Raw genomic sequence first — 25460 nt, forward strand, 5'->3', positions numbered from 1 at the left:
GTTCTCTCTGGCATTCCTTTAGTGCCTCCCAGACTGCCCTGAGCTCTCTGTAATTTGAGGACCGGTTGCGTATTGATGGGCCCCATGTTCCTTGGAGGTAACAACCTTCCATGTGAGCCCCCCCAACCTCTGAGACTGACGTCGGTAGTGATGTTTATACACGGCAACACTTTCCAGGGTCTTCCTTTCCCAAGGTTTTGTGTGTCCGTCCACCAGGACAGAGACTGCTTTACTTCTTTAGAGACTCTCCTGTTTGTGTCTAGTGATGATTCTTTGCTGTCCCAAGCTGTCAAGACTTCTTGTTGCAAGATCCTTGAATGGAACTGGCTTCACTGGACACTGGAAATGCACGAAGTCATGAGACCCTGGACTCTCCTGGCCTTCTTATGGAGACGTTCTACCGTCTTTGGACCTTCTGAACCTCCTGTGTGTGTCTGCTGTTTGTGCAGGGGAAGGAACATTCTCTTTTTGAGTTTAGGATGACTCCGAGAAACACCTTTTCACATTCTGGTTTGAGACTTGACTTCTTCCAGTTTATTAACCATCCTAAACTTTGTAGGATTGATACAGTGGTTGTAAGGTCTCTCTCCATCTGCTGTGGAGAGTCTGCCACTAGCAGCAAGTCGTCCAAGTATGGTATGATGTGAGTATTCCTTTCTCTTAGATAGACCATGACCTCTGCCATAAGTTTTGTGAAGACCCAGGAGACGGAGCTTAGTCCGAATGGTAAGCAGCAGAACTGGTAGTGTTGTATCTTCTAGAGGTCCTTTATCGCGAACCTGAGGAATCTCTGGCGTGATGTATGGATGGGTACGTGGTAGTAGGCACTCTTTAAATCTAAAGTGCTCATCACTGAGTCCTCCTTTATTAATGATATGACTGCTTTTAGAGATTCCATTTTGAATCTCTTCTTGGTCACCCACTGATTTAGTGGCTTCAGGTTTATTATAGTTCAATATTCTCCTCCTGGTTTTTTCCCGTTTCCCCCTTTTGGGTAGCTCCACCTGCCGGACTTTCCTTTCCTTTTATAGTCCTGCCTGGAATAGGAGCGGGTCCTCCAAAAGGATTGAATTCTTTTAGGCTTTTCCTCCGGAAAGCCCTTCTTTTTGTCGGAATCTTTCTCAAGTAATTCATCCAATATGGGCCCGAAAACATGAAGTCCTGAGAATGGTATGGAGCACAATTTGTTCTTTGACTGAGTGTCTCCTGTCCAGGACCTTAGCCACAACGCTCGTCTTGTTGCGTTAGACAGGGCATTATTCCTTGCAGTGAAGCAGACTGACTCTGCCGAGGCATCCGCCATGAAGTCGGTTGCCATCATCAGAAGCGGTAGTGATTTTAGAATTTCCTCTCTGGGGGTTTTGTCCCTAATCTGATCTTCTAGCTCACCCACCCATAAGCTTATTGATCTGGGTAGCTAGGTGGCTGCTATGTCAGCCTTCATAACGCCTGCTGACGCTTCCCAGGTGTCAGGAATCGAACCTGGAACCTCTTGTCTGCTGGCCAGCAGCTCAACCATCTGAGCTATGCGGCTGCTTGGAAGATCCCATGCGAAACCAGATACCAGTGATTCTTGTTCTTGATCAGCTCCACCCTGTGCTCTCCTAATTGGCCCATTGATTGCTAATTGCCCACCCTATATAACCTCAGCCAGTACACTTCCTCATTGCGTGATTATTGTGCTTCCAGCCTGTAGTCAAGCTCCTTCTCCTGCTGCTGCTCCATCGGCTAAGTATTGCTGATCCCGTGTACCGACTTCTGGCTTTTCCTCTGACTTCGCTATCCGCCTGCTCCATTGCTAAAGTATTGCTTATCCAGTGTACTGACTTTCGGCTTCACCTGACTACTCTTCCTGCCTTGCTCCCTCTAGTGGTTGCAATAACACTGGCTCCAACCTGAACCAGATCGTGACAGAATAATCACGCGCCAAAATGGAGTCCGTTGTAGCCACCCTGACAAAACAAGTTTCTGAACTTCAAAGTTTTTGTACCACTTACCAAGAAAAATATTCTAAACTACAAACAGTAGTATCAGGCCAACAAAAGGAAATAATTGAACTACAAAGGCAACTTCTTGACATGCGCAATTCAAGCCCAGAATCAAACGCACGAATGCCGCTGCCTGCAAAATTCAGTGGGGATCGTCAGCAGTACCGAGGATTCCTCAACCAATGCCGGATATACTTCCAAATGCAACCTGCTCCATTTACCAGCGATAGGAAGAAAGTATTTTTTTTGATTAATCTCCTGACTGATGAAGCTCTTGCATGGGCCTCACCATATGTGGAAAAGAACTATGACATCCTTAATAACTTAGATTCCTTCATCACAGCTATGAATCAAGTTTTTGATGATCCAAACCGTTGTGCCACAGCAGAAACCAAATTGCATAATTTACGCCAAGGACGACGCTCGGTCGCTGAATATACATCAGAGTTCCGTCGCTGGGTGGCCGACACCACATGGAACTCAGCGGCCCAGAGAAGTCAGTTTCGACGAGGATTATCAGAGTCAGTAAAGGATGAGCTTGCCAGGGGCGAAACCCCTGATCAGTTGGAAGACTTTATTCACCTATGTGTTCGAATAGACCAGAGGCTCACCGAGCGGAGAAAGGAGAGACTTCGAGTACTGGAAAATAACCCTGCCTTTTCTTTCTCTTCGTCTAACCATGAACAAAAGACCCAAAGTGTGTCTGAACCGATGCAAATCGATGTTATTCGAAAACCGCTCTCAGCACAAGAAAAGCAGAGGCGACGGGCTGAAAATTTATGTCTCTATTGTGGGGGCTCAGGTCATTTCGCCATCAATTGTCCTAATAAAAGGACTATAGCCTTCATAAACGACATGACTGCAAGCGATACAGACCTCTCCCAACAGCCATATCCTAGTATGCAGAAGATTTCATCAGTAACGCAGGAGAAAAACAAGATGTGTGCATCATCATCTCATTTTGTCATTCCCATTCAGGTCATAATGGGCAACCAAACAGTACGATGTTCGGCCTTGTTAGATTCTGGAGCAGGAGGGAATTTTATGGACTTAAAATTCACATTGGATAATAATATTTCAAGCAGAACTAAATCCATACCAATCGAAATGGAAACGGTGGACGGATCACCCTTATCTTCTGGACCTGTTACTCATGAGACGATTGAACTTGAGATTTGTATGGAACCTGATCATCACGAAACTGTCAGTTTCCATCTGATTTCCTCTCCAAAATTTCCCGTTATCCTAGGAGTTCCCTGGTTCTCAACTCATAACCCCTCTATCAACTGGGCTTCAAGGACCATTACCTTCCCTTCAGAATACTGTAAGAACAATTGCCATAGTGATCCACCTGTTCCTAAACAAATCCAAGTATCTGAGATTTCTCATACGAAGGAAGATAAACTACCACCACAATACCAACAATTTTCTGATGTCTGCAGCAAGAAAAAAGCTGATCAATTGCCTCCTCATCGTCCGTATGACTGCACTATCGAGCTGCTTCCTGGAACAACTATTCCATTCGGGCGAATTTACAATCTCTCTGAACCAGAACTGAAGGTACTGAGAGAGTATCTGGATGAAAACTTAGAGAAAGGCTTCATCCGACCTTCTACATCTCCAGCTGGGGCACCCTTATTCTTTGTTGAAAAGAAAGACTCAACTCTGCGGCCATGTATCGATTACAGGGAAATTAATAAAATTACCGTTAAAAATCGCTACCCACTTCCGTTAATTCCAGAGTTATTAGAAAGACTCCGCTCTGCTAAAATTTTTACTAAACTGGACCTGAGAGGGGCCTACAACCTCATACGGATTCGCCCTGGAGATGAGTGGAAGACCGCCTTCAGAACAAGATACGGACATTTTGAGTACCTAGTGATGCCTTTTGGCCTTAGCAACGCCCCAGCCACCTTTCAGCACTTCATTAATGATGTGTTTCGAGATTTTTTGGATCAATTTGTTGTTGTTTATCTCGATGACATTCTTATATTTTCAGATACCTTGGAGGAGCATCGCAGGCAAGTCCAGTTAGTCTTGGAACGTCTACAGGAGAATCATCTCTACATAAAACTTGAGAAATGTGAATTCGAACAACCCACGATCCAATTTTTAGGATATGTCATCTCCCCAGAAGGTCTGAGCATGGATCCTGGTAAGATCAATGCAGTGGTGGATTGGCCACCCCCAAAGAATTTGAAAGACGTTCAGCGCTTCATTGGCTTCGCCAACTTCTACAGAAGATTCATTAAAAACTTTTCAAAAATTATTCTGCCAATCACCTTGCTAACCAAGAAAACCCAAGTTTTTTTTTGGTCTACAGAGGCACAGGAGGCTTTTGACAAATTAAAAAAATCTTTTTACCTCCGCACCACTACTAGTCCATCCAAATCCGGAACTGCCATTTGTTGTTGAAGTGGATGCCTCGGATTCTGCAGTGGGAGTCACTGTGAATCTTTCTACGTCTTTCCATCCGCAATCAAATGGCCAGACGGAGAGGACGAACCAGACTCTCGACCAATACCTCCGCTGCTTCATTTCATATCTTCAAGATGATTGGGTGGACTATTTACCAACAGCGGAATTTGCCTATAACAACGCTAAACACAGCTCTACAGCCCAAAGTCCTTTTTATGCTAACTATGGCTTGCATCCAGTATGTATTCCTAATCTTCCTTTTGAAACTTCTACCCCTGCTGTTGCTGACCGACTCAACAGATTAAAGGAATCCCAGGAGAAATTAATTGAGATATTGCAAAAGGCCCAAGAAGACTATAAAAAAGCAGCAAATAAACACCGTAGAGAACCTCCTAATCTGCACGTGGGTGACAAGGTTTGGTTGTCCACTAAAAACCTAAAAACACACGTGCCATCTTCTAAATTGGGACAAAAATTCATAGGACCCTTCCAAATTGCTGCACAAATTAACAAAGTTGCTTTCCGGTTGGAACTTCCCAGCAGTCTTAAGATTCACCCAGTGTTTCATGTATCTCTGCTCAAACCATTCTGTGAAAATCCATTTCCAGGAAGAACTCAGCCTCCTCCTCCACCTGAAAGGGTCCATGGCGAGGAAGAATTTATTGTGGAGAAGATTCTGGACTCTAGGAGAATCCGAGGTAACCTGCAGTATCTTGTGCAATGGAAGGGTTACGGACCAGAAGAAAACTCATGGGAACCGGAGGAAAATGTTCATGCTTCTAGGCTAACAAGAATCTTCCATCAGAGGTATCCAGATAAACCAGCCCCTGAGATGTCCAGAGGCCATCCTGGAAGGAGGGGAGTACTGTCAGGAATTGAACCTGGAACCTCTTGTCTGCTGGCCAGCAGCTCAACCATCTGAGCTATGCGGCTGCTTGGAAGATCCCATGCGAAACCAGATACCAGTGATTCTTGTTCTTGATCAGCTCCACCCTGTGCTCTCCTAATTGGCCCATTGATTGCTAATTGCCCACCCTATATAACCTCAGCCAGTACACTTCCTCATTGCGTGATTATTGTGCTTCCAGCCTGTAGTCAAGCTCCTTCTCCTGCTGCTGCTGCTGCTGCTCCATCTGCTAAGTATCGCTGATCCCGTGTACCGACTTCTGGCTTTTCCTCTGACTTCGTTATCCACCTGCTCCATCGGCTAAGTATTGCTGATCCCGTGTACCGACTTCTGGCTTTTCCTCTGACTTCGTTATCCGCCTGCTCCATCTGCTAAGTATCGCTGATCCCGTGTACCGACTTCTGGCTTTTCCTCTGACTTCGTTATCCGCCTGCTCCATTGCTAAAGTATTGCTTATCCAGTGTACTGACTTTCGGCTTCACCTGACTACTCTTCCTGCCTTGCTCCCTCTAGTGGTTGCAATAACACTGGCTCCAACCTGAACCAGATCGTGACACCAGGCCTTCTTGAGGAGGTCCTCTGATCTCTTATCCATCGGATCCTTAAGGATGGATGAATCCTCAAAGGGAATAGTTGTCTTCTTTGACACCCTGACTACGGGTATGTCGATTTTTGGGACTGTTTCTCACACCTTGGTCTCTTCTGGATCAAAGGGGAGGCGATATTTGAAGTCTTTTGGGACTACCAGCTTTTTCCCCGATTCTTCCCATTCTTCTAATATCATTTCCGTTATGTGCCTGTTAACGGTAAACAGTCTATTCCTATGGGATCTTAGCCCACCGAACATCTCATTCTGGGTTGTTCGTGGCTCTGTAGAATCTTCAACATTCATTGTGTTTCTGACCGCTTGTAGGAGCGTGTCAGTGTCTTCAGAGGAAAAAAGGTATATCTTCCTTTCTTCTGGAAGAGCTGCCGAGGAACATTCCCCGGAGTCAGGATCGGAGGAGTCAGGATCGGAGTAGTCCGACACATTTCCTTCCTTCGAACTCTGTTCCAGTTCCCATCTAGGCCACCTATGATGCGGGGACTGTGATGGTGCTGCAACTGTAGTCTGCACCTCTTCTTGGATCATAAACTTTATATTGTCTAAGAGAGAGGATTGCTCCTGTTTGAGGAGTCCTGATATGCAGCCTTCACATAGCTTCTTTGTATCTCCCGGCGGGAATCTGGCCGAGCATAGTGGGCATTTATTAGGTTCCTGCTTGGTGGCCGTAGTGGATTGCCTAGGTGCTTCCTTGGCCTGCAAAATATGTGTAGGAAAGAGGCTCCTGTATGTCTGCATATGGAGACCTGTAAGAGACCCTACTAACCCTTTACTCACACGGTCCTGGGCTTGCTCTAGGGATTGGACATCTGGACGGCTACCACTTTCCATCTTTACTGAGTCAAATGTGCTGTCAGTCTGTGTGTCTATAAAATAGTCTGCCTTACCTGGCTTCAAGACATCTGGTTAGTCCTTCTGAGCCCAGCTGCTGTTGTCATGCCATGGCTGGCCTTGCTGCGCACGTTCCCCGTGTGACGATCCGTCAGGCTCAGTCTCCGTCTAAAGCTCCGCCATGTTTGTCTCTGGCCCTGCCCCCAGAAGTCGTCACCGGCATGCCTTCCGATGACGCGGCGCCGGAAGTCTAGGGCACGAGGCGTAGGCTGCCCTGCAGCCGGAACAGCAGCTGCTGTGCAGGGCCCTCTGGGGGATGCAGCAGGGATGGGGAGCACACAGTCCGACCCCGCGCTGAGGGACCTCTCGCGGTATCAGCGCTCATTGCAGAGTGGGTTCCAGCTCCTGCTTCCGCCGATGAGAACCCTCTGGAGAGGGCACAGCTTCTTTTGGGAGCTCCTGCTCCACCAGGTCCCGAAGCCCCGAAACAGGTACTCCATGCACCTCTGCGTCTGTCCCTGATAGGGACAGGAAAAACACTAAAGGGTGTTAGTGGGGAGGAGCTATTTAACCTCTTCTGTGTTCCTGTCCCTATCAAGGATAAGAAGGACAACCTCCTGGTGGTGCTGTCAGGAGGGACATCCTGGAAAAAATGCTTTTTTATTTTCACGGCTCTACGTTATAAACTTTTGTGAAGCACTTGGGGGTTCAAAGTGCTTACCACACATCTAGATAAGTTCCTTGGGGGGTCTAGTTTCCAAAATGGTGTCACTTGTGGGGTTTTTTCACTGTTTAGGTACATCAGGGGCTCTCCAAATGCAGCATGGAGTCCGATCTCAATTCCAGCCAATTCTGCGTTGAAAAAGTCAAACGGCGCGCCTTCCCTTCCGAGCTCTGATGTGCGCCCAAACAGTGGTTTACTCCCACAAATGGGGTATCTGTGTATTCAGGAGAAACTGTACAACAAATATTGTGGTTCATTTTCTCTTTTTACTCTTGTGAAAATAAAAAAAATTGGTTCCGAAGTAAAATGTTTTCACGTTGCTTCAGTTGCTGTAAAGGGTTAATAAACTTTTTGAATGTGGATTTGAGCACCTTGAGGGGTGCAGTTTTTAGAATGGTGTCACTTTTGGGTATTTTCTGTCATGTACACCCCTCAGAGTGACTTCAAATGTGATGTGGTCCCTAAAAAAAAGGTTTTGTAAATTTTGTTATAAAACTTTTAAAACGCTGGTCAACTTTTAATCCTTATAACGTCCTAACAAAAAAAATTTGTTTCTAAAATTGTGTTGATGTAAAGTAGACATGTGGGAAATGTTATTTTTTAAGTATTTTGTGTGACATATCTCTCTGATTTAAGGGCATAAAAATTAAAAGTTTGAAAATTGCTAAATTTTTGCCATATTTCCGTTTTTTTCATAAACGCAAGTCATATCGAAGAAATTTTAACACTAATATGAAGTATAATATATTAGTATAAGTACTCATATGTCACGAAAAAACAGTCTCAGAATCAGCGGGATCTGTTAAAGCGTTCCAGAGTTATAACCACATAAAGTGACAGTGGTCAGAATTGTAAAAATTGGCTTGGTCATTAAGGTCAAATTTGGCTCTGTCACTTGTTTGCTAGAGGGATGAAATACTTATTTCTCACTGCAAAATGCAAATAAATTTATATAATTTATTTTATACAATGTGATTTTCTAGATTTTATTTTTGATATTCTATCTCTCAATGTTAAAATTAACATACAATTAAAATTATAGACTGTTCATGTCTTTGTCAGTGGGCAAACTTACAAAATCAGCAAGGGATCAAATAATTATTTCCTTCACTGTAGGTGGAAAAAAATAACAAAAATTTGTGGAAAAAAAAGATAAATGTTTTACCATTTTCCATTTTGAGACCCATAACATTTGAATTGTTTGGTTAATAGAGCTTTGAGAGGGCTTGTTTTTTAGTTTCTAGAGACATTCAGTAAACATAGAGTTCTGTGTTAGATAGGATTGTGAACACAGACGTATCCCTTCTGCAATAACTAAAAACCATTCTATGGCTGCAGAGGAGAAACGTTTGTAATAAATGGTTCTTTTTGTTTAATTGCTAAATTGTTAAGTGTAAAAGCCACATAAAAACTGTGTGAACACAACTTGGAAACAAATCAGTATATAAGTTTACAAGCCCGTGACTGAGGAGAATCTGTGACTCCTCTGCATTTAGTGGTCACTACTCACCTGTGCGGTTATCTGTAGGAATCTCCTCTTTACACCGCTCATCACCCCTCACATATGTCTCTGTAGGATTAATATGGGGCAGATCTTTACCCTGAAACAAATATTATAAGAGCCACAGACAGATGGAGAAGTTGTAAGAAACCATCTCATAGAACAGAGAAGATCATAAATTAACATGTTGACCATAAATGACATTATCATTATTGACAGAGAGTTATGAAATATCTGTAGGTCTTCTGTATAAATCCAACTTGTCGGCTTCTAATTCTAACTAGCAGTCTCCATAACCAGAATACTGTAATACCCAGAAAACATCTAATGTCTATGATCAGCTTTATCCTGTCATCTCCACCAAGTATAAAACATACACTGAATGGCCACATTATTAGTAAAGCTAGTGTGAATAAATTTGCAGGATCTGATTCATTGTCCACATCAGGAAGGCTCCCGGAGCCCTGGTGCCACTTAATTGTCGGCATCCTTGGCTCCTCTTTTAATTAGCCGGCTTAGTACAACATCATTGATGCGGTATAATGCATATCTGAAGTCGTGCAAGGCCAGCTGTTCAATAGAAGAGATGTGAATACTAGAATGTAGGAGGCGAATCCCAGGGCTCCCATCCAGTGTGGCTAGACTTGCTTCTGTGAATCAATTTGCACCAAACCTACTATCTAGTACCAAGTTGGCTTTCAGGACCTCAGCAATTCAGAGCAGAATTCATCCTGCTGGGTGTTGAAATAGTTCTAAAGAATGATTGGTGCATGAGAGATGGCTTCTTGCAGTTGAGGCAAAGTATGTTACGTTACTAACATGGTCTGAACAACTCAGAAATACTCTGAGATTAATAACTGGGGACTGTGAAGGCTGGGGAAACAAGAAAAAGTTGCTTTCTTGTTTCTGAATCATGCGATCATTGTGACACGGTGCATTGTCCTCCTGACAGAGGGTAAACAGATGCTATGAATGGATGAACTTGCTTGTCGATAATTTTTAAGTAAGTTCTAGTGTCCAAACATCTACAGAAACTAGAGGATCTAGGATTTGAACAGAACAATTCCCCATCATTACTCCACCTCCACCAGCCTGAAATTTTGACATGTGACAGGACTCTAGAGTCTCCAGTTTTTCCATAGACCCCAATATCTACAATTATAAACCTGTAGTGACTGTCGACCAGGGCCAACAAAATCACAGAAAAATATTGTTTATAATTATAGAATTGGGACCCTGAGTTTGGCGGCTTACGCACACGGATGTGCTTCCCATCCAGGGCTCCAATACAATTTGGAAACTGGCAGTTCTCCTCAAATCCCCTGGAAATCCACAACCAGTCTTTCATCTTTGGCTCAGGCATGACCACTTGATAAAGTCATGATCAGATTTTGGAACAAGTAGACCGGACTATGCCTGATATTGTGGATTTCCCGATCAAAAATTCGTGATGCAGTGCCACATATGAAAGACCAGTTGTGAGGAAGCTAATAGAAAAGACAAACAAAAAAAAAGTTACAGTGTCTAACTAACAAGCCATGCAATAACAACATTAAAAGAGTTCCAATGGCTATGTGATTTTAAAAACAAGTTAATATTATTATTGAGAGTTTAGAATTTTGAAATAAATTACTACAAAATACACAAAAAATTTGGTACAGAAATCTATACTACATTTAGAAACATCATCTACATAGAATATGAGGAGGAGGAATACATACCGTAACATAAGGATAAGGCGCTCCTCAGCAGAAATACATTTGCGCATCCTGGTGTCCTGAAAGGTGATCCCAGGGCACACTGTCTCCAACAAAATATCAAAGGTGGCAAGGCTCATGCGACAATATCGGTAAAACTTGTCGGGATGGGTCCACAGTAGAGTTGAGCGACTTTGGTCGGACATTCATCCACTCAATGCCGACTTTTATTCCCCATTGACTTGCATTGGGGTCGGGTTTCGGACGAAACTCTGACTTTTTTTTGCCTTAGTCGGACCAGTTTCATCTGAAACAAATTTTGTTTTATGAAACCCGATCCGACCAAAGTCGCTCAACTCTAGTCCACAGAGATGCATAGAGACGATGGAAATGGCCTTTAGTGAGTCGTGCCTCAAAAGCGGATGGACCCACATTCATCTCCTCCTCCTCGGATCCACAATCACTGGGTATGGCTGGCCAAAGGGGCGTAACAAAAGCCAGTTGTAAAGCACCCGCTTAGTTGGGGTGAAACTAAGTCTGTCTGACATTTTCACACAAACAACAAATACACCAACACAAGTACAGCACCAAAATGGCCAGATTGGAGGCTGCCACTTGTTACAGAGGCAATAAATAGGGTTGCTGATGATGATTTAAATTATTTTCAAGCCTCAAAACCATTAAATGTCCATTTTGCAAGGTTGCGAAAAAAAAAATCTACATGTGCAAAAATCGCATCCTCGCATCGTCTACGGATGACATACAGATCACTGTTCAGGGAATATTTCTGCATATTTCTGCCATAAAATGCAGACCGTATGCGGCGCATGCTCAGATTCAGATCTCGTCCCGAGATCTCGGGAGACGAGATCTGAATCTGAGCATGCACCGCTCCCAGCAGCCATTTTCCCGGAGGCCACCGCATTGCAGCATCTCCTGAGGAAGAAGTCGCTCTGACTTCAAAGCGCATTGAGAAATGAGAAATAATTTACCATCGTTCATCATCTATTTGTCTGGATCGTTATTGTTACAGCAGTGTGGGTGATATCCACGTTTCTTCCTTATATCTACATAACCAATCTTCACAGAGTAATGTGGATTCACCATGAAAACTGAACACTTCCTTTTCTGCTACACTCCAGGATCACCTTACAAAAAAAAATTCAATTGGGAGAGGGCCAGTGTCTCTAATAAACTGATCATTCAGTGTATAATACTGGTGGATAAAACAAGACTGAACATAAGATATTCATAGCCTCCGACACATCATAGGGGAGATTTCATGATGCCTTCTCTCCATCTACCTGATGATCCTGAGGAACATTGGGATCTTCTTGTTTACAGTCCTGTGGGAGAAGAGGACGGGGACATCTCTCTGGTGTTGTCTTCTTACTGGATAGAACTGTTGGAAACACATACATTGACTGATTTCATTCATTGCATGCAGATAATTATAGGCCGTGTGTATTTAGTCCTGTCTATTACCTGGTGATGTGAGGGGCTGGGGAACCTCCATGATGTCCTTGTACAGATCTTTGTGTCCTTCTAAGTACTCCCACTCCTCCATGGAGAAATAGACAGTGACATCCTGACACCTTATAGGAACCTGACACATACAATGATACTGTCATCCCCCGATTCCTTCATAGCGTTACTGTATAATGTCCCAGCATTCCCAGCAGTGTCACCTCTCCAGTCAGCAGCTCAATCATCTTGTAGGCGAGTTCTAGGATCTTCTGGTCATTGATGTCCTCAGGTACCAGGGGGTGAGGTGGAGGCCTCGTGATTGGGCTCAGGGGTCTTCCCCATCCCTCAGACACAGGGTCCTGACAGCGTTCCCTAGAGGTCTTCTTCACTACTGTGTAATCCTGGTTATGGAGAGACACATTAATAAATCTCACTACAGACATTTCCAGAGTCCACACCCCTCCAGTTCTGTCCATCTGTTATTCCCATAGATAAGAATGATGTAATGTGACGTCATCAGAATCTCTCACCTCTCCAGTAAGCCGGAAGAGGATCTCTAGGGTGAGGTGTAATATCCTCTCTGCCATCTTGTCCCTGTCCCTATCCATCCTTGTAGGGTCAATCAGAAAAATCCTCGTATGTAGAATATCTCCAGTGAGAGGATCTGATATTGTAGAGACCTGAATGAAAAAAAGAGGACGATGAAACATCATAAATACAATTACTGGAGATGATAAGGTCAAATGTATGAGGAGATGTAACGTATACATGTGTATTATCTTTCAGTATGGACTGGAAGATTTAATATCTTGTTAAAACAGCTCTTCCTCATGAACATTACAGCTAATAATGGCGGCACGAAGGGCTCATGATCTCCGTAAACCATCAAAGAGCAGGATAATCACCTCACAGACATACTGATATCACCACAGCAACCATTATTATCATTGCAGCGATGTAACCTGAGACTGGAGGAAACCACAGGGGCATCAGCGCTTGACAATCCGACTGTCTTGATCCCAGTGCAGGTTTTGACCTGCATGTCAGGGGTTAATGTCTGGAGCCCAGTGCAGGCTTTGACCTGCACGCCTGGGGTTAATTATTGTGGCCTCTCTTTGGTTCAGGGAGAGCTTCTTATACCCCTGAGAAGCTCCCATCCCCGTCAGTTATACTTTTGCCTTTGGCCGAGTGTGTTGACCCCTGTGTGCCTGTACCTGTTCGTTGTCTTATAGTTTGCTTATATGGTTTTGACCCGGTTCTGTTGCCCATTGTGAGTTTGTTGATTCTGTACTGCGCTACCCTCTCTGTGTATGACTCATTGCCTGTGACCTGACTACTGGGTTTTGGCCGTTGCAGCTGAAAAGAGGAAATCGGAAAACCAGGGGAAGAGTCTTGAGGAGATCATTTGCATATTCCCAGTGCCTTCTGGGATAAGTGAAGAGTCTCCGTGAGCTCAACGATCACTGGGTTTTGGCCGTTGCAGCTGAAAAGAGGAAATCGGAATTTTGGCTCATCTTTCATTGTTTTTAAGAAATCTCAAGATGGAAGAGGCCAGGAGCCATTTGGTGAGCTGCATTTCTTGCTACATGTTCACAGATTTACCTGTGGAAAAGCCAAACTTCACATGCCACAAATGCAAGCTTGTGTCCCAGTTGGAGGAAAAGTTGCAAAATCTCGAAGAGAGGTTAGCTACGTTGAAGATCATTAAGGAAGGTGAAGAGTTCTTGGACAGAGCAGAATTATCGCTTCATGTTACAGAAAGAGAAGAAATTCGAAGTGCACCTGAAGAAACAGAGGAATGGAGACATGTGACCCAGAGAAGCAGGAGGATCAGGAGGCAGTCAGCACCCATACTGCTCAGAAACCAGTACCAGGCTCTCACGCAGGAAAACGATGAAGAAATACATCAGGATAAGACTTTGCCAACAAACAGCAACCTTATACGCCTTCAGAGTCCTCCTGGATGGAGAAAGAAAAATGTTGTGAAGAAGAAACGGAGAGTGGTGGTCATGGGGGATTCCCTGTTGAGAGGAACAGAGGCCGCTATCTGCAGACCGGATATAACTTCAAGAGAAATGTGCTGTCTTCCAGGTGCAAAATTTAAAGATGTGTCTGACAGGATATCAGGACTCTTCAGACCTACAGATGACTACCCATTCCTGCTACTACATGTGGGGACAAATGACACCGCAAGAAACGACCTGGAAACCATCTGCAGAGACTTTGAAGACTTAGGCAAGAAAGTGAAAGAACTGGGAGCGCAGGTGGTCTTCTCTTCCATCCTCCCAGTGGATGGCCATGGAACAAGGAGGTGGAATAAGATTCTGCAGGTGAACAACTGGCTACGTCGATGGTGCCGTCAGCAACGATTTGGATTTCTGGATCACGAAATGAATTACTTATACGATGGACTACTTGCTAGAGATGGGGTGCACCTTACGAAGACTGGAAAGCATGTATTTGGAAGTCGCCTTGCTACACTTGTATGGAGAGCTTTAAACTAGAACAACATGGGAAGGGAAGCAAAAGGCCAGAAAAAGCCATACACCTGACAAATGCTATTGAGAACTCTGCTATTAGAAGTGGAAAGGAAGAACAAAGCCGAAAGAATCTAATTAATACAAATATTGGAGAAAGAGAAACCAATCACAAACTAAAATGTTTCTATACTAATGCACAAAGCATGGGCAACAAACAAGGAGAATTGGAACTACTGACACAGGAAAAGAAATATGATGTCATTGGAATCACTGAAACTTGGTGGGACAATACACATGATTGGAATACAAGACTAGAAGGATACAACTTATTTGCAAGAAACAGACTTGATAAACGAGGAGGGGGTGTCGCATTGTATGTTAGAAACGCGTATATCTGCACAGAGATTGAAGCTTCAGAGACTGGGAGTTCTGTGGAAACTGTTTGGGTAAGAATACAAGGACAGAACAATGGAAAGGACACCATTGTAGGCATTTACTACAGGCCGCCTGTGCAAGCTGAAGATATGGATGAACTCTTTATGCATCAAATGGCCAAGTTCTCCAAAAAATATGACATAGTTGTCATGGGAGATTTCAACTATCTAGACATTTGTTGGGAATCTCTCTCAGGCAAAACTAACAGGTCAAGGAAATTCTTATCCTCTCTTGCTGACAACTTTATCTTCCAAAAGGTAAGGGAGAAAACAAGGGGAACTGCGACCTTGGATCTAATCCTTATAAACAGGGAGGAAATGGTTGAGGAGGTAAAAGTGGCTGGGACCCTTGGAGGTAGCGACCATGCTATTTTAGAATTTTGGATAACTAGAGGCGGAAGACCTGTGAAGACTCAGACGTCAAGGTTAGATTTCAGAAAGGCAGATTTTAAGGGATTCAGAAAGAGAATTGGAGGGATCCAATGGCTGGATATCCTTAAAGACAAAAATGTCCAGGAAGGATGGGAAATCTTGAAAAATGAAATTCTCAAAGCACAGTTGTTAACAATTCCGAAAAGAGGGAAGAATAGGAAGCATTTAAGGAAACCAGGATGGATGAACACAGAACTTAAGCACATGCTAAAAAGGAAGAAAAAAATGTTTATAAAATGGAAAGAGGGAGGCATATCTAAAGAAGAATATAATGCTGTCTGCAGAACCTGCAGGGCACAAATCAGATTAGCTAAAGCTGAAAATGAATTGAGGCTTGCAAGAGATGTCAAAAGCAATAATAAAGGATTTTGGGGATATGTCAAAAGTAAAAGAAAAGTCAAAGATGCTATAGGATTTTTACAGGATGAAAATGATGAAATGGTAAGACAGGATGTTGAGAAGGCTGAACTTTTAAATTCCTATTTTGCATCTGTTTTCTCTCAGAAAGGAAATGTAACATCAACTGTTATTCACTGTCCTATTAAGGGAGTAGAAGAATCCAGGATATCTATAAACAGAAAGATAGTGAGGAAACACTTAGCTAACCTAAATGAATTCAAGTCTCCAGGTCCAGATGAATTACACCCCAGAGTACTGAAGGAGATAGCAGAAGAAATTTTTGAACCCCTCTCCATAATCTTTGAAAACAGGAGAAGTGCCAGAAGACTGGAGAAGAGCAAATGTTGTTCCTATCTTCAAAAAGGGGAAGAAGGTGGACCCAGGTAACTATAGGCCGGTGAGTCTGACTTCTATACCAGGAAAGATCTTTGAACAAATTATTAAACAACATGTATGTCAATACCTGGATAAGAATGAAGTGATTAAACAGAGTCAGCATGGGTTTGTAGCTAATAAGTCATGTCAGACTAACTTAATTTCCTTCTATGATGGTATCACTGATTGGGTGGATCAAGGAAATGCTGTAGATATAGTATATCTTGACTTCAGCAAAGCATTTGACAAAGTCTCTCATACAATCCTTATTGAAAAAATGACTAAGTATGGAATGGACAAGGCAACTGTTAGGGTGGATTCATAACTGGCTTAGTGATCGGACCCAAAGAGTGGTCGTAAATGGCTGCACATCCAGTTGGAAGAATGTCTCAAGTGGGGTACCACTGGGCTCTGTCCTGGGCCCTATATTGTTCAACATCTTTATCAACGATTTAGATGAAGGAATTGAGGGTAAACTGATTAAATTTGCTGATGACACAAAGCTAGGAGGGATAGCTAATACTAGAGAAGAGAGAGAGAGGATTCAAAAAGATATAAATAAACTGGAGAAGTGGGCAGCAACTAACAGAATGGTTTTTAACAGGGAGAAATGCAAAGTACTACATCTGGGCAATAAAAATGAAAAAAGCATATATAGAATGGGAGGAATAGGGCTAAGTGACAGCACATGTGAAAAAGACTTGGGTATACTAATAGATCACAGACTGAATATGAGTCAACAGTGTGATGCAGCAGCAAAAAAGGCAAATGCAATTCTAGGATGTATTAACAGAAGCATACAGTCTAGCTCACGTGAAGTCATTATTTCCCTCTACTCCTCTTTGGTCAGACCTCATCTGGAATATTGTGTCCAGTTTTGGCACCACATTTTAAAAAAGACATCAACAAACTGGAGCAAGTTCAGAAAAGAGCGACCAGAATGGTGACCGGTCTGCAAACCCTGTCTTATGAGGAAAGGTTGCAGGATTTGGGAATGTTTAGTTTGCAAAAGAGAAGACTGAGAGGAGACTTAATAGCTGTCTACAAATATCTAAAGGGCTGTCACATTGTAGAAGGATCAACTTTATTCTCATTTGCACAAGGAAAGACTAGAAGCATTGGGATGAAACTGAATGGGAGGAGACACAGATTAGATATTAGAAAAAACTTTTTGACAGTTAGAGTGATCAATGAGTGGAACAAGCTGCCACGAGAAGTGGTGAGTTCTCCTTCAATGGAAGTCTTCAAACAGAGGCTGGACAGACATCTGACTGGGATGATTTAGTGAATCCTGCTTTGAGCAGGGGGTTGGACCAGATGGCCCAGGAGGTCCCTTCCAACTCTACCATTCTATGATTCTACTCTCTGCTCGCCTCTCTTGTACTTTGCAGCTATCTCTGTGTATGACTCATTGGCTACGTCCTGACTATCCTTCCTGTCTAATCCTCTGGTTTTGTCGTGCTATCTCATGCTTTGACCCTGGCTTGATCTGTTTTCGTCCCTGTCTATGCCCCTTGGTAACTTTGTCCCGTAGTTACCCTGCTAGGAGTTTTCCTGCAGCTCCTAGCTCTCTGAGGATTAGGCCACGCCCCCAGCAGTCACGTGCTTCAGGTCCTGCTGTTCTGAAGTACGCACCTTCTCTGCTGCTGCCCACTCCACAGGTATCTCTGAGCACAGTAGTGATGGGCAGTCCGGCTCTTTTTGGTGATCCAGCTCTCACGGCTCCACTCACCAAAAAGAGACGCCTCTTTTTCGACTCCTTTTGGATCCTAAATGGATCCCTATTGTATATGTGTTATGGCGTCCTAAACTCCGCCTACCTACCGCATAAACCCCACCCACTCGCTAGAAACCAATTAGATTGCTTAGTTGGCGGAGTTTTGTTCAGGTGGGCGGAGTTACATCTGCCGAACACCGGGATTTTAGGACACGTGCACTGGCTCAGTGAGCAAGTTCAGTGCGGTGTTCCTGACATTGATCACATTGTGTAAGACTTAACTGCTTGTTTACCTGGTATCTGCATTACCTAGATGTATGTGGCACTTGGTGCTGTGTCATTGAGAATGAGTCGGATTTAGGGACAGCAATCCAATTTATAGGTCAGTAATATCAGAAGCCGAGGTCGATGGAGAAGCTGAAAGTGGGATGTCATAAAGTTGGAGTGCAACCTGAATGCCATGTGTTTTATGTCCATCCCTCAGAATCTGCTGTCTACACAGATAGTGGTGGAGATTATCAGTACATAAGCTTCTCTGGTCACAGGGACTCCAGAAACTGGGATGGTGTCGGGGAGCGGCCAAGAGGAGAATTTACAAGAGTCATTAATTATAACTGTCGCAAATATAGATGTCGCCTGAAGAAACCATGACAGAAACAAATCCGGTGTATAGAACCACAGAGAGGTCTCCCCATGAGACTTGTGCGGTTCTCTCTATATCGTCTATGGAGAACCGAGCGTGGCTCTGATGAATGGCAATGCAGGAGACTTATAAGAAGATGATAAGGGAATCGCTGATGTTTTCTGTTCCAAGCAAAGGAGTAAACCTCCATAATAATTTATATGTACCCAGAATCTTCTATTAAATATGACCCATAAATATCCCACAGCAAAATATTTTTTTCTATAGCTACATGTTCTGCAGCAATTTTCAATTCAAAGGCGACATATACAGACAAAAAAGACATTACAGAATAGCGCATAATTTAGCAATTACCAAGAGTGAGGGTCCTGCTCGCAAGCTTACAATCTATGAGTAATTGGGGGAGGCACAAAAGGTAAATGGTAAAAAGTGCTTGTGCTGTATGTTTCAGTCATCAATATAATAAATTTGATAATATAATAGGGTACTCAAATAACACTGCATGAACCGGTCCCCAGCCAGTATGTGACCAGCACAGATACACAGTGCTAATAAGTGCATGAAGTGTGTGTAAACAGAGGCAATATGGGACCAGAGGGCAGTATAAAAGGATGCACTTTTAGGGAATGGTTAAACCTGTGGATGATGATGAGAATTAATTGAATTATCCGGAAAAGTGCATTCCATAGAAATGGTGCAACATGAGAAAAGTCTTGGAGAAGAGAGTGGGAGGTTTGGATTATTGAGGATGTTAGTCTTAGGTTAATAGTAGAACAAACAGCACGGGTAGGGTGGTACACAGAGATGAGGCAGGTTATGTTGGAATACCAAACAATCACCGTTAATTTGTAGTAATGTGGGGGTGATGTCAGGAGTAGAGGTGTAAACTTGGTGTCATAAGCATAGAGATAGTACTGAAGTCTAAATCTGATGATTTATAAAATTCGGGCACCGTATAGAGGAAAAAAGGAAGAGTTGATGACTGAACCTTGTAAAACCCCGGAGAGGAATAGGAGCCAGCAAACAATACAGTGAAGGAGTGGTCAGAGAGCTAGGAGGAGAACCAAGAGAAAGCAGTATCCTTGAGCCTGATAGAGTGGAGCGTAGAGATGAGGAATGGATGATCCATAGTGTCAAATGCTGCAGAGCGATCCAGAAGGATCAGCAGGTAGTAGCGACCATTAGATTTAGCTGTTAGTAGATTGTTGGAGACTTTTTTAAGGGCAGTTTCTGTAGAGTGTAAAGAGCAGAAACCGGAGTGTTGAGGGTCAAGAAGAGAGTTATCTGAGAGATAGTGGATTAGATGGGAGTGGGCAAAACGTTACAGAAGTATAAGGATGAAGGGAAGATTAGAGACAGCTCTGTAGTTAACAGCACAGTTCTGGTCAAATGATGGTTTTTTAAGTAATGGCTGTATGCTGGCATGCTTGAATGAGCAGGGAAAGATACCAGAATAAAGGGAGAGGTTAAATATTTTAGTTAGGTCAGTGGTGACAGCCAGGGAAAGGGACTGAAGGAGATGTGAGAGAATAGGGTCACTGGTGAAGGTAGTAGGATGAGAAGCTGTAAGGAGAATGGTAACTTTTTCTTCCGTGACTACTTCAAAGACAGAAAGTGAGCTAGATGCAGTACAGGAGGGAGGACAATATATATTAGGGGATTGGAGAAAGTTTCCTGTTGGATCGGTTCCTGTTTTAATTGGGCAGATTGTCAGCGCTGAGGTTGGTGGTGGGGCCTGCACTCTTGGGCAGAGTAGGGAATGAAAACGTCAAGGAGTTTTTAAGATTTTTGGATAGTGCAGTGATAAGGGTGTTGAAGTGTAAAGTTGTAAGTTTTAAGTATAATCTTATAACGGACGAAATCTTCGGCCAGATTGGATTTTATCCACAGATGTTCTGCGCACCTGGCGCACCGCCGGAGAAAATGTGTTTGCAGCATGTGCCAGGGTTGTCGCTGTCTGTGCCGAGTTGTTCTAAATGTAGGAGGTGCAGCTTCATTCAGGGCTCTATGCAATGTTTCAATATAATGTTTCAGTGCAGAATCAGAACATGAGATTGAGGAGATTGGGGTCCATGATAAAATAACAGCAGTTCTGGCTCCAGAGAAAGAGAAGAAACGGCCATCAGTAAGTTATATGGGAGCCAGACTAGGAGTGTCACCAGCACTGAGGGGGTTAATTTCCCCTGCCCCCGCCCAGTAATGGGGAATCTCCAGCACCTACCTCCTCCTGCAGAGCCGCACACCACATATATGGCTGCTCTGTGCGCACAGGACCTGGGATGAGGTCACAGGAGGGGAGGAGTCAGGGGTCACATGATCAGGGGCCTCAGTGTATGCAGGACTCTGCTGTGCTAGTTGTCATAGTGCTGAATGAGCCGACGTTTGAGGTGGTAATGCGCAGCCTGTTTAAGGCTACATTCCCTCAATGAGCTTTTGGTGTTGCAGAATTTCTGCCTTATTAAGTAAATTAAGTTGTTTGCTTTTTTATCGCATTTTTATTGCTGCGTTTTTTGGCTCTGGTTGGCATGTCATGCTTCAAATAAAGCTGCTTTGTGATTGATACTTCCTGGTATTTGCTATAGTTATGTGTGGATTACATGCGGGTTCAATGCATTTCCATAGTGGAAACTCACTAAAAGCGTGTACATCTTTTACCTACTTTTTGTCGGCATCAGTGGCGTAGCGTGGGGGGGGCGGGGGGGGCGGTCCGCCCCAGGCGGCACGTGTGTGGGGGCGGCGCGGCGGCAGCAGCAATTCAATTCCTCTCCTCTGACTGGGAGAACAGCGCGGACTCCGCGGAGGCACAGTGCAGGCGCTTTCTACCTTCTACGCCACTGCCTTGCTGGACTCGGACTCGGAGCCCCGGCTGCTTTCCGCTCCTGAGCCGGTGCTGGGCGGAGGTGTTGGCCGCTCGGGGCTGGTTGTTCGGTCGGAGCTGCCAGAAGAACACGTGGCGTGTGGCTGAGGTGACGCAGGAGGAGCGGATCCCGGGACACAGGAGCCGGTGAGTGAGGGGGACGGCGGGAAGCGCTGCCCAGCCTGCCCATGATGTCTGTGAGGGGAGGGAGACACCGCGGTATGTGATTGCCCCTTGAATTTCATTCCATCATGTAATGTTATGCTACAGGGGGCGGCATCTAGGTAATTACTCCCTCTCCCCCATTTACTAATTCTAAAGTTGAGGCTCCCTAATCCTTGGAGTTGGATTGCCTACATCTTCATATAGCTGATATTATGCAAAACAGTTGGGCTCTGTAGGGAGAGGACATGGGGGGCTGTGCAGAGGAGGACATGGGGGGGCTCTGTAGGGAGAGGACATGGGGGCTGTGCAGAGGAGGACATGGGGGGGCTCTGTAGGGAGAGGACATGGGGGCTGTGCAGAGGAGGACATGGGGGGGCTCTGTAGGGAGAGGACATGGGGGCTGTGCAGAGGAGGACATGGGGGGGCTCTGTAGGGAGAGGACATGGGGGCTGTGCAGAGGAGGACATGGGGGGGCTCTGTAGGGAGAGGACATGGGGGCTGTGCAGAGGAGGACATGGGGGGGCTCTGTAGGGAGAGGACATGGGGGCTGTGCAGAGGACATGGGGGGGCTCTGTAGGGAGAGGACATGGGGGCTGTGCAGAGGAGGACATGGGGGGGCTCTGTAGGGAGAGGACATGGGGGGCTGTGCAGAGGAGGACATGGGGAGGCTCTGTAGGGAGAGGACATGGGGGGCTGTGCAGAGGAGGACATGGGGGGCTCTGTAGGGAGAGGACATGGGGGCTGTGCAGAGGAGGACATGGGGGGCTCTGTAGGGAGAGGACATGGGGGGCTGTGCAGAGGAGGACATGGGGGGCTCTGTAGGGAGAGGACATGGGGGGCTGTGCAGAGGAGGACATGGAGGGCTCTGTAGGGAGAGGACATGGGGGGCTGTGCAGAGGAGGACATGGGGGGGCTCTGTAGGGAGAGGACATGGGGGGCTGTGCAGAGGAGGACATGGGGGGGCTCTGTAGGGAGAGGACATGGGGGGCTGTGCAGAGGAGGACATGGGGGGGCTCTGTAGGGAGAGGACATGGGGGGCTGTGCAGAGGAGGACATGGGGGGGCTCTGTAGGGAGAGGACATGGGGGGCTGTGCAGAGGAGGACATGGAGGGGCTCTGTAGGGAGAGGACATGGGGGGCTGTGCAGAGGAGGACATGGGGGGCTCTGTAGGGAGAGGACATGAGGGGGCTCTGTAGGGGGAGGACATGGGGGGGCTCTGTAGGGAGAGGACATGAGGGGGCTCTGTAGGGGGAGGACATGGGGGGCTGTGCAGGGGAGGACATGGGGGGGCTCTGTAGGAGGGACGTGGGGGACTGTGCAGGGGGGTACATGGGGAAGCTGTGTAGGGGAGGACATGGGGGGCTGTGCAGGGGAGGACATGGGGGGCTGTGCTGGGGGGTACATGGGGAGACTGTGTAGGGGAGGACATGGAGGGGCTGTGCAGGGGGGTACACGGGGGAGGGGGGCTGTGCAAGGGGAGAACATGAGGGCTCTGTAGGGGGTGTACTGTGGGTCTGTGCAGGGGGAAGACACGTGGGTCTCCTTACACTGTTTTATGGTGCAGCTCTCGGCAGGGCAGTGGTGGAGGTTCAGTAGTGTCATCACGCTAATACATACACATATATATATAGAGAGAGAGAACTGCAAGAAGATGAAAGTCTAGAAATTTAGAAATAATAACAGCAGAGTTAGTAGTAGACTAAAAATTAGATCTTCGAGTGTAGTGTGGGCTCTTCGGATTCTTCCGGATTATCAGCGACCAAAGGGGCGGCAAATTTTTCGACCGCCCCGGGCGCCACAAACAGTTGCTACGCCACTGGTCGGCATCTAATGCAAGTCTAAGGCTGGGATCACACATGCGAGAAATACGGCCGCGTCTCGCATGTTAATATCCGGCACTGCCGCCGGCACTTGGATCGGAGCATGAAGCCGCATAGCAATACATGGAGTCGCACACTCCGCTCCTGAGTGCCGGCGGCAGTGCCGGATATTAACATACGAGACTCGGCCGTATTCCTCTCATGTGTGATCCCGGCCTAAGGGGAAAATCTGCACCTAAAACTCAGCCTACCCGCAAGAGAAATTGACATTCTGGGGATCTGAATCACATACCGCAGGTCAGTTTACTCTGAGTAATAAAAAAGCACAGTGGGCAGAAAACTGCATTATTTGGTCAGTATTTTACATCAGTATTTGTAAGCCAAAACCAGGCGTGGGTGATAAATACAGAAGTGGTGACGTGTTTCTATTATACATTTTCTCTGATTGTTCCACTCCTGGTTTGGACTTACAAATACTGAGGTAAAAAAAGTCACTAAATACTCAATATGTGAACATGGCCATAGGCACTGCATTTTTGACGAATCAAAAACTCACCAAAAGCTCACCAAAAGCTCATCGTGGGAACATTGCCTGTGATGAATTAGTAGATTGAAAATGTTTGAAAGGATCAGAAAGATTTTTGCTGTAAACGGCTGTAGCTATATCAGGGGTAATATTATGCTTTTCATATGTATCTGATGCGATGATCACTAAGTTAAAAAAAAAGATAATTACATACCAGTAATTTGATTGTCTGGAACCCACAAGAGCACCACTGAGAGAGGGAGACAATCTGCCCCCAAGGACAGGAAACCTACAGATTTAAAAGGGAGAGCCTCTCTTTGTGCATCAGTGGTTTACAGAGCATGAGAGGACCTCCGTTTAATTAGTTAGGTAGAGAACACGCACACGGACATATATATATATATATATATATATATATATACACACACTGCTTAAAAAAATAAAGGGAACACTTAAACAACAGAGTATAACTCCAAGTAAATCAAACTTCTGTGAAATCAAACTGTCCACTTAGGAAGCAACACTGATTGATAATCAGTTTCACATGCTGTTGTGCAAATGGAATAGACAACAGATGGAAATTATTGGCAATTTTCAAGACACCCTCAATAAAGGAGTGGTTCTGCAGGTGGGGACCACAGACCACATCTCAGTACCAATGCTTTCTGGCTGATGCTTTGGTCACTTTTGAATGTTGGTTGTGCTTTCACACTCGTGGAAGCATGAGATGGACTCTACAACCCACACAAGTGGCTCAGGTAGTGCAGCTCATCCAGGATGGCACATCAATGCGAGCTGTGGCAAGGTTTGTTGTGTCTGTCAGCATAGTGTCCAGAGGATGGTAGCACTACCAAGAGACAGGACAGTACACCAGGAGACGTGGAGGGGTCCATAGGAGGGCAACAACCCAGCAGCAGGACCGCTACCTCAGCCTTTGTGCAAGGATGAACAGGAGGAGCACTGCCAGAGCCCTGCAAAATTACCTCCAGCAGGCCACAAATGTGCATGTGTCTGCACAAACGGTTAGAAACTGACTCCATGAGGATGGTCTGAGTGCCCGACATCCACAGATGGGGGTTGTGCTCACAGCCCAACACCGTGCAGGACGCTTGGCATTTGCCACTTAACACCATGATTGGCAAATTCGCCACTGGCGCCCTGTGCTCTTCACAGATGAAAGCAGGTTAACACTGAGCACATGTGACAGACGTGACAGAGTCTGGAGACACCGTGGAGAGCGATCTGCTGCCTGCATCATCCTTCAGCATGACCGGTTTGGCAATGGGTGAGTAATGGATTGAGGTGGCATTTCTTTGGATGGCCGCACGGTGTTGGGCCGGAAAGGAGTAGTGTTGACCGCCGGGGACCTTGGCAATGGCCCCACAGTGATGTTAGGGATGAATGAGCTGAGTCACTAAATGTTTTTCTCAATCGATGGAAGCCCCCGCTCTCTCCAAAGGAATGTGTTCCAACAA

The 25460-nt window shown here is 45.3% G+C and overlaps 1 protein-coding gene across 1 annotated transcript in view; it reads right to left on the reverse strand.

Moving 5' to 3' along the window:
• The window catches only part of LOC141051169 (uncharacterized), an 872784-nt gene that overhangs the window by 146728 nt on the left and 700596 nt on the right, over positions 1–25460 (reverse strand). Inside the window, exons 26-30 of the mRNA XM_073548034.1 lie at positions 12668–12817; positions 12359–12538; positions 12156–12276; positions 11975–12072; positions 8983–9073 (exon numbers count right to left, since the gene is read on the reverse strand). Of these exons, the coding sequence (XP_073404135.1) occupies positions 8983–9073; positions 11975–12072; positions 12156–12276; positions 12359–12538; positions 12668–12817 (640 nt within the window). The remainder of the gene's footprint in view (positions 1–8982; positions 9074–11974; positions 12073–12155; positions 12277–12358; positions 12539–12667; positions 12818–25460) is intronic.

The sequence above is a fragment of the Dendrobates tinctorius genome, unplaced genomic scaffold (assembly GCF_039654945.1).
Source record: "Dendrobates tinctorius isolate UK_male_01 unplaced genomic scaffold, ASM3965494v1 ptg000155l, whole genome shotgun sequence".
Classification (NCBI taxonomy): Eukaryota; Metazoa; Chordata; class Amphibia; order Anura; family Dendrobatidae; genus Dendrobates; species Dendrobates tinctorius.